This window comes from Myotis lucifugus, unplaced genomic scaffold (assembly GCF_000147115.1).
Source record: "Myotis lucifugus unplaced genomic scaffold, Myoluc2.0 scaffold_285, whole genome shotgun sequence".
Lineage (NCBI taxonomy): Eukaryota > Metazoa > Chordata > Mammalia > Chiroptera > Vespertilionidae > Myotis > Myotis lucifugus.
The window spans coordinates 962376-971169 of record NW_005871333.1 but is presented as its reverse complement, the minus strand read 5'-3'; the positions used below and the strand labels follow the sequence as shown (position 1 = coordinate 971169).

Here is an 8794-nt window from a genome sequence, read left to right as displayed (position 1 = left end):
TTGAAAGCCTCAAGTGAATTTAGACCTCACTCTCTGGATAATGAAACACTTTGAGCTTTCAGATCAAAGGATTCTGCTCAGGATGCACTTTAGGCTAATTCAGATGTACTTTAGGCTCCTTCAGGGAGGAGGCAGATAAGGGGAAGAGAGATCTGTGCGCAGTCAGCGTTGTGCAGAGCGTGGGTCAGGCCAGTGGGCGATGCAGAGGGATAAATTCTAAAATCTCTACACAGAGAACCTGTTCAGATTGACTGGGGGGACGAAGAAGGTGCAGCTACCCTCGGTGGGAACCACTATCTCCTCACACACTGAGCCCACCAACCTGCATCATCAAAGCCAGATCCAACTGGGGGGGGAGAGATTTCTGGTCTCCCATGGACTGGAAGTCTCATTCTCACCCTTCTATAGTTGTGCCAAACCTCTAAAACCAAAGCAAGGCAGTCTGTTCAGATTGCAGAGAAGAAATCTTGAAACTGTTCTCAATGCCCACATCAAGTGAGGCATCTCAAGATCAAAAAGCCTGTCACAAGAAGACACCATACCGGTTTGACGCTGTGACCTGCCTCCCAAAGGTCAAGGAGAGTTTTATGTCATTTCCCAGCAGTCCCATCAAACCTGCTTGGGTCCAAACCCTGCATGGGAAGTCAGCCCACCAGGGGCTTGGATTCCTGCTTCTGACTGCCACAGGACTGGCAGGCTTCCCTCTGGCTCCCACTCTCAGGAACCAGCCACAGCTGCTGGTCACTTGTCACACCCTATCCACGAGGTGGCAGTATGTCAATGGTAAAGCAACAGATGCCCAGCCTGTGACTAATGGTTTCATAAGTTGTTAGGAATTGTGTCACATTTCCCACAAGAGCTACGCCAATGAAGTTAGTAATGAGTAAAGGCTTGGGCTACCAGGACATGGTGCGGCTTCATACTTCCTATCCTAGATTAGGACAATTCCAGAGAAAATATTTATAGCAGGTACTCAGCAAGCATTTCTTTTTTTTTTTCTTTTTTGGTTAATCGTCACCCCAGGATATTTTTCCATTGATTTTTAGAGAGAGTGGAAGGGAGGGGGAAAGTCAGAGATAATGATGTGAGAGAGATACATTGATTGGTTGCCTCCTGCATGCCCCCTGACCAGGGCAGGGGATTGAGCCCACAACCCAGGCATGTGCCCTGACCAGGAGTCAAACCATGACCTCCTGGTCCATGCTCAACCACTGAGCCACACTGGCCAGGTGATATTGTTTTTTGAGAAATGAAAGACTTCTCACTCTTAGCAGACCAGACTTCTCACATCTGTCAGGGTAACTAAAGTTTCTTCTTACTGCGTCTTGCCCACCTCATGTACGTCTGCTCCCTATGAGGAAAGCATCATCCCTGCCCACTCTCTTGCTGAGCCACAGCATCTCTCCTGCCTGCTCAGTGTATCTGCCTCCAGCCCAGTCCACAGGCTCTCTACCTGCTTCCACGCTTAGGCTTTCCTTTCCTGTAGAAGTCAGGCGTTAATGATGGGGGTGGCAGTGGGGTGAGATAAGGCATCCTCTCGCATTTCTTCATGCCTCCAGAGAGAAAGGAACTTCTGTTCCTCTCTCCACAGAGGTGAGAAGCCCCACATTGGGCAAGACACATCCAGCTTTTCATTCTGTGACCTTATTTGCACCTTTCCACTGGAGGAGTAACAAATCTGATTGGTCAGAGTCCAGGACATTCAGAGGGCTGAGTTTTTATCAGGACTGTGCATGAGGTATGCTATGGTTCTGAACCGGGTCCTGGTAAGTCCAGGTCTGTTCTCAAACCTGGCAGGAGGATTACAGTGGGAGGGAGTAAGAAACCCCCATTGTGCATCTATTTTTTAGTTCCCAGAAGGACAGGGACCCCCAGGGTCACATCTATGCGTGACCTTATATTTCAACACTCTTTGAGGAGGCAACATCAGTGAATCCTGGGGCCTAACCGCCAGAAGCACCCCACCGCTCGGGAAAAGCACAGGCCCTAAAACTTAATGAAAGACGTGTGGCCTGAAACAAACATGAGCCATCTTCACCATCTCACTTTAGCATAGTCATGTCTCTTACTTTACTAAGTCTCAAAATATATGGTTCCTTTTTACATACATACACAAACACTTTTAAACATAAATATCAAATTCAAGAAAATCAGATGGGTAGATAAATTTAGGAAGCCAACAGGATAGGGGAGAAGGCCAATCACCAGATTTTACAAATGATCATCTGAAATCCTCTGGACATTCAACTTGACATGTTATCCTAAATATCCCATATCACATGGTCCGCAAGGTCTTCCTTTAGGATTCTGAAGCAATTAGTAGCCATACTTGTCATTAAGATGGGTCCTGCCATCTCCACTTTGACCTACAACAGAGTATAAAAAAAAGAAAGGAAGACATTCAATTTTCCAAGGTCAGGAGGGAAAAGAAAAGACATCAGTGAACCAAAAAGTAAGACACAAAGCACATAAAGGTTTCTTTTGCCATAGACATTTGACTTTTTGCATACAATTTCAAAATATGGTCCTCTTTTCACTTTACCCTAACATTAGCAGACAAAAGAGCATACGTGAATTTCTATTAATTACTAATATATTAGAAACCCAATCCACAGAAAAAGCAACCTGTGATGAGCATATGGGGAAACAAGAATCTTCTATATGGCCGTAAGGATATATGTATGAATGTAAATGGCCACAATGTCTATAGAATGCGATTTATAATATCTTTAGCCCTAGGTGGTTTGGCTCAGTGGATAGAGCATCAGCCTGCAGACTGAAGGATCTGGGTTCGATTCAGGTCAAGGGCACATGTCAGGGTTGCAGGCTCAATTCCCAGTGGGGGGTGTGCAGGAGGCAGCCGATCAATGATACTCTCTTATCATTGATGCTTCTATCTCTCTCTCCCTCTCCCTTCCTCTCTGAAATCAATAAAAAAAAATGTTCATAGCCTCTGATCCAGCATGTAATTTTTATGAATATTTTTCTACACATGTAGCTCTGCACTTGTAAAATTCCATGTTAGAGGTTACTTATTGCAGAGTTATTTGTAATGGCAAAAGAATGGAAACACAGCAAACATTCATTAAATAAATAAAGGTATATCCATACCATAAAAGAGAACTATGCAACCATACATACACACACCTCTATAAATAACTATGGAAGAGTCCCTATATAGTGATAAGTGCAAAAGAGCAAGGCACAGAATGCTTCCAATTTTGTAAATTACATTGTTTGCCTTATCTGGAATAAGAAAAACATTTATATGAATAAGCATTCAAAGTGACATAATTAGAAAATATTTCATTGTAGGAAACCCCAAATAACACCCCTTTCTGCCTTATTTGGAAAACATCTCAACAACGTTTTCTAATATAAATTTTGTATAGTATGAAAAGAAAGGGTTGATTAAAAGGATAAACTTATTTCTATGATATCCTACTTGAGAAAAAAGGCGACTATTCTTATTTTATTCTTGTGTTATTATTTATTAAGTATTGTATTATTTATTTGTATTACAATTGTAAACCTACTTTTGTCCGGCCCTATATATTACATATTCATACATGTACATAACTAAATCTTAGAGGAAAAGAAAAGTAAGAACAATCTACCTTCAGGCGGGACCCACACACAGTAGTCTGGGTCATCTTCTGGATATGTGGAGGAAAGTGTTGGTGGAAGCTGGAAAGAAAAGACGGGTTTTTTTATTCAAAATTTTTTAACTCTTTAAAAAAAATTTTTTAACTCTAAGAATTATTGTCCTATGCCTGTCAGAACGTGCCCAGGTTGTATGTTAAGTTTCTCTCTCCCTCTCCCTTTCTCTCTCTCTAAAATCAATAAAAAAATATATATACATATTTTTAAGACAGAACAGCCCAGTCGGAGTGGCTCAGTGGTTGAGCATCAATCTATGAACCAGGAGGTCACTGTTTGATTCCAGGTCAGGGCACATGCCCAGGTTGCGGGCTCAATCCCCACATGGGACATGGAGGAGGCAGCTGATCATTGATGTTTCTATCCCTCCCTCTCCCTTCCTCTCTGAAATCAATAAAAATCTATTTTTAAAAAACAACAACAAAGAGAGAACAGTTCCCATTAATGATCTTGATATATGTAATAAAAAAATGGGAGCATTCTCTCTCTGAACCTTGATTATTTTTTTCCCTGTAAAGCATCAACGAGCTGATTTCAGAGAGAGTGAAGTGATGTTTTTTAAAAGGGGCAGTTAACACAGGTCTGAGTTCTTTCCTGTAGAGGAAATTTGGCATTTGCCTTTTGATCTAAGTACAGGAACAAATTAGCATAGCTGACTTGATGGTTATCCTTTGAAAGACCTGTTTGCAAGTTGCTCTTAGCTGGCATCTGGGAACTTGGATATCAGGAAGGTTCCTACTATCCTAACTGATAAGAGCGGCTCACTGTGCCTAAACTGTTAGTAAAAACAATGTGACTGATGCTGAACACTTGCTTTCCTTCTGGGAGAATGGAATCTGGGTACATGCCAGTCCTGGGGTGAGCCTATGTGATCTCAGTCCTTAATAAAAACCCTGGATACTGAGTGGATACTGAGTCTCTAATGAGGTTTCCTGGTTAGCAACATTTCACAAATTGTCACAACTCGTTGTCAGGGGAATTACACACATGGAAAAGGACCTTAGGAATTTTGTGCCCCAGACTTCACCCCATGTGCCTTTCCCTTTGCTGACTGTGCTTGGTATATACTTTTGCTGCAGTAAATCACAGCTGTGAGTACAACCACATGCTGAGTCCTGTGAGGCTTCTTGTGAATTACCTAGCCTGAGGGTGGTCTTAAGGACCTCCCCACTCAACCCAGCAATCTCATTTCTGGGAACTTACTATATCCATACAAAATTATGTATATACAAGATTATTTATAGCACTGATGTAATAAAAGACTGGAAACAACACAAGTGCCTGTCTACAGGGAGCTGGTTAAATAGAGTAGATTCATACAGTAGGAAGCTCTTGGTGTACTCATAAACAGTGATTTCCATGATAGCTTAAAAAACAAACAAGATGTAGCCCTGGCCGGTGTTTCTCAATGGTTAGAGTGTTGGCCTGCACACCAAAGGGTTGCAGGCTCGATTCCCAGTCAAGGGCACATACTTGGATTGCAGGTTCGATCCCCGGTTGGGGTGCATGCAAGAGGCAACCAAGTGATGTGTCTCTTTCACATCAGTTTCTCTCTCCTCTGTCTCTCTCTCCATCCCTCCCTCCTTTCCACTCTCTCTGAAAAGCAATGGAAACAATATCCTCAGGTGAGGATTAACAACAAAAAAATAAGATGCAGAATGCAGTACATTACATCCTACCTTCTGTGAAATAAAAGGAGGAAAATAAGAATATATTACTCAAGTGACTTTGTATGGCATACTAGGATATGAAGATTCACAAATTAATAAAAAAATATGTGAGCAGTTCTAAGGAGCAGGGTAGATGGAGATAAGAATAGAGAACTCAAAAAGTAAACGCTCAAAAATAAAAATAGAGCCCAGGCTTCCAGAAGAGGGGATATAAGGCAGTTGGGAACTCTGCTAAGACAGTCCCTTAAGATTCATTCGTTTGGATGTGGTCCATGACAAGGGGATTCATTTTTACTTCCAGAGAAGTGAAGATTATGACTAAAGCACTTACTTTGCCTGGACCAGGAGCTTTCTTTTTCTTCAATTCATCTCTGTTTTTCCCATATTCATTCTTTGATACTAATTTAAGGAAAAGAAAAAAAAAAGAGGCAATAGCTATTTCAAAATAAATAGAAAAAACATTCTTTCCATGAGAGCATTATATTTATTGAAGAAAACATGTACCAATCAAATTCTCAAAAATTCCTTCTACTATTGTAAAGACTATATATTAAGATAATTTCCCCTTCACTAATAACCCTAGTTTTCAAATCCTAAAGCTATTCTACAAACTTGAATATAATCACTCCATTTGAATAGGTGAAGGAAAATGGAGCTGACTTTACTTACCACAGTTTAACCATTACAGTTAAAAGCAGTAGAAAACCAGAAAAAAGTCCTTTGACTAGGCCAAACTGTCAACCGATTTCTTTTTAATAGTTTTGGAATCACTCCCATGATAGGCACACATTCAATTTGGGGAAAAGTAAAATTGTGGAGGGCTTTGCATGGCCAGAGGAAAAGAAAGACAAATGGGATGGTATCAAACATAAACCTCTCATATATTCCAATTCTCTCCAGGGCCCGGCAGCAGCATCCACCCAGTGTCATTCTCTGTGCTGCCTCAGGTCAGCTGCCACCCCTCCTCTGGGACATCCGTTAGCTGCCTGTGTGAAGAGCAGCAAAGGAGTCGGCTGTCTACTTGCCTGAGGGTTCCTCACGTGATGCAGCTGTTTCACTAGTGTCTTGATCATCTTTATTCTGTTCCACTTGGCTGAGTTGAGACCTGTTTTCTATAAAAGGCAAAACCAAAGCATATTGTTATTATTTAATTCCTGGTGGGGAACCAGGAAAACAAAAACAGAAGCAAGGAAAGTAAATACACAATCATCCAGTTTTAGTATCATTAGCTAAATGTGCCTCTAGATGTCTAACATAGAATCACCAATTTTCCATTTTAAAAACTGGCCACTGTTAAGATAAAACTTTTAGCAATACTTACCAAAGCCTTAAAAATGTACATATTCCTTGAAATGTACATATCCTAGAAATTCTACTTCCAGGAACATATTCAAAGAAAATAATCAGAGATGAGCACTAAGATTTTATTATATACAAGTATGTTTAAAATAGCAAAATTAACAGATACCTTCCCTGTCTAACAACAGGGAGTTGATTAAATAAGTTATGGCACATGCATGTAATGGACCACTATGTCCCTTATTGAACCACATTTTTAAAGTATAGTTTAAAACACAGATTATAAAATAGCATGTACAATATGATCCCAATGTTGTTAAACAAACAAATAAAAAGGCCTAAAGTAATTCTAACAGCTACAGATTTACTAATTAATGTATCTTATAAACCAAATTTAAAGTTTGCTATTTTTACACACACATATTTGCTTTGGTCCTTTAAACAAACAAACAAACAAAATACAAAAGTACAATACTAACTTTTCCCCTTTCTGCTGTATGGACCAAAGACCAGAGTTATAAAAAGTAAATATAAGAACCATTTTTGAAAAGGCTAAGCATTTTGCCAATAACTAAATACAGTGGGGCCTTGACTTACGAGTGTCCCAACTAACGAGTTTTTCGAGATACGAGCCGTCTCTTGGCCGATTTTTCGCTTTGAGTTGCGAGCTAAAATTCGGGTTACTTGCCAGCTTCAGATACCCCACCGCTAGTTGGCTCAGCGAACGTCACAGTGAACGCCACAACATCAGCCCAGCATCACGTGTCTCACTCGTTCACTTTTTGATTTGACATACGAGTAATTTGAGTTACGAGCTCCGTCACGGAACGAATTAAACTCGTAAGTCAAGGCCCCACTGTAAAGGAGAATGCAAAAAAAAGACCTCTCTCAGAGAAGAAAATGGTAATTTTTTAAACAACTGAAGGTGATTCAAGAAAAGGTCTCCATACCAGGCCTGGTGTTTTATGCAGACAAGACATGCACACACTCTCACACACATTTAATACCAGTTCTTGGTGTTTTTTCCCCCCTTGCTCCCTATTTTCTGTGCAGACTCAATCTTGCTAAGCAGTTTGGCCAACCTGTAGTAAAATAACCCCTGCAGTGGACCAGGGATAAGAGGATACTAAAAAGATAAACAATCATCTTTCAGGATGGGATCATGGGCGATTTCTATTTTCTTCTTTGGCCTTTCATGTATGATTCAGTTTCTAAGTGAGCATAAATGCCTTTTATAACTGAAGAAAATACTTTTAAAAACCAATCAATTCCCTTTTTCTTCAAACTTTGCTGTGGTGGGTAAATGCTATATGCAGGTTCTCTGCTAGGCACCATGGACAAAAAAATGAATGTCGTGATGCTTCCTGAGAAGTATGTCCAGTGGGTATAATTATGCTTAGCATCTGCTTTAGGATGGGTGACAAATGAGTAAGGGGAGGCTTGTCTTGAGACCACCTGACCAGGACTCACCATCTACCATATTCCACTGCTCTCCAATCATATAGTGGCAACAGCTCAGGACTGACCACAGTAGCCAGAGTTTCAGATTCTATAGCTTTCAATTTTCCATAATTGAACAGACTGAACATACCTGCCCTTATTTTGCAATGAGGATAAAAAATGACTGGCAGTTAAAGAAAGCATGTTTACAGAATCAGTTGTATCACATATCACAAAGTATTGCAAAGTCAAAACGTGCACAGGCAAGAACTAGCTCTGCTTTTTCAAAGCTACCCACAATTAACTCAAATGCATTATATGAAGAAATACCTTACCAAGCTGTTTTGTTTCTTTAGAACACGTGAGATCAATGGGAGGACTCATCTCCTGCCCTGCTTCTTCTGGCCCTCTCTTCTGCTGTAGCCTACTGCTTCCAGCCTCCACTTTGTTCTTTTCCTGATCCTCCTTTTCTTTCTCTTCTTCCTCTTCCTCTTCCTCCTCCTCCTCTTCCACTTCAGGCTCATCCTTCATTTTCATTAGAGCTGGAGGGAGTTCAGGACGCTTGGGGGGTAACTTCTGTAAGGGAAACAAAACCCTGAACAAGTTGTTCTACATAATGAGAAAGAAACAAATCTCTCCAGAGAGTTAAGCTCAATGTTAGAATGTCTAATCTCAATATGCTGATAAACCCTGCAGAAGTTTGCTGGAAGTGAGACTTTCACCTG

The 8794-nt window shown here is 40.7% G+C and overlaps 1 protein-coding gene across 1 annotated transcript in view; it reads right to left on the bottom strand.

Moving 5' to 3' along the window:
- Positions 1-2037: 2037 nt before the first annotated feature.
- SLC4A1AP (solute carrier family 4 member 1 adaptor protein) overlaps positions 2038-8794 on the bottom strand; it is a 20278-nt gene continuing 13521 nt past the window's right edge. Inside the window, 5 exon segments of the mRNA XM_006109987.1 lie at positions 2038-2366; positions 3618-3687; positions 5662-5729; positions 6356-6442; positions 8405-8645. Of these exon segments, the coding sequence (XP_006110049.1) occupies positions 2317-2366; positions 3618-3687; positions 5662-5729; positions 6356-6442; positions 8405-8645 (516 nt within the window). The 3' untranslated portion in view covers positions 2038-2316.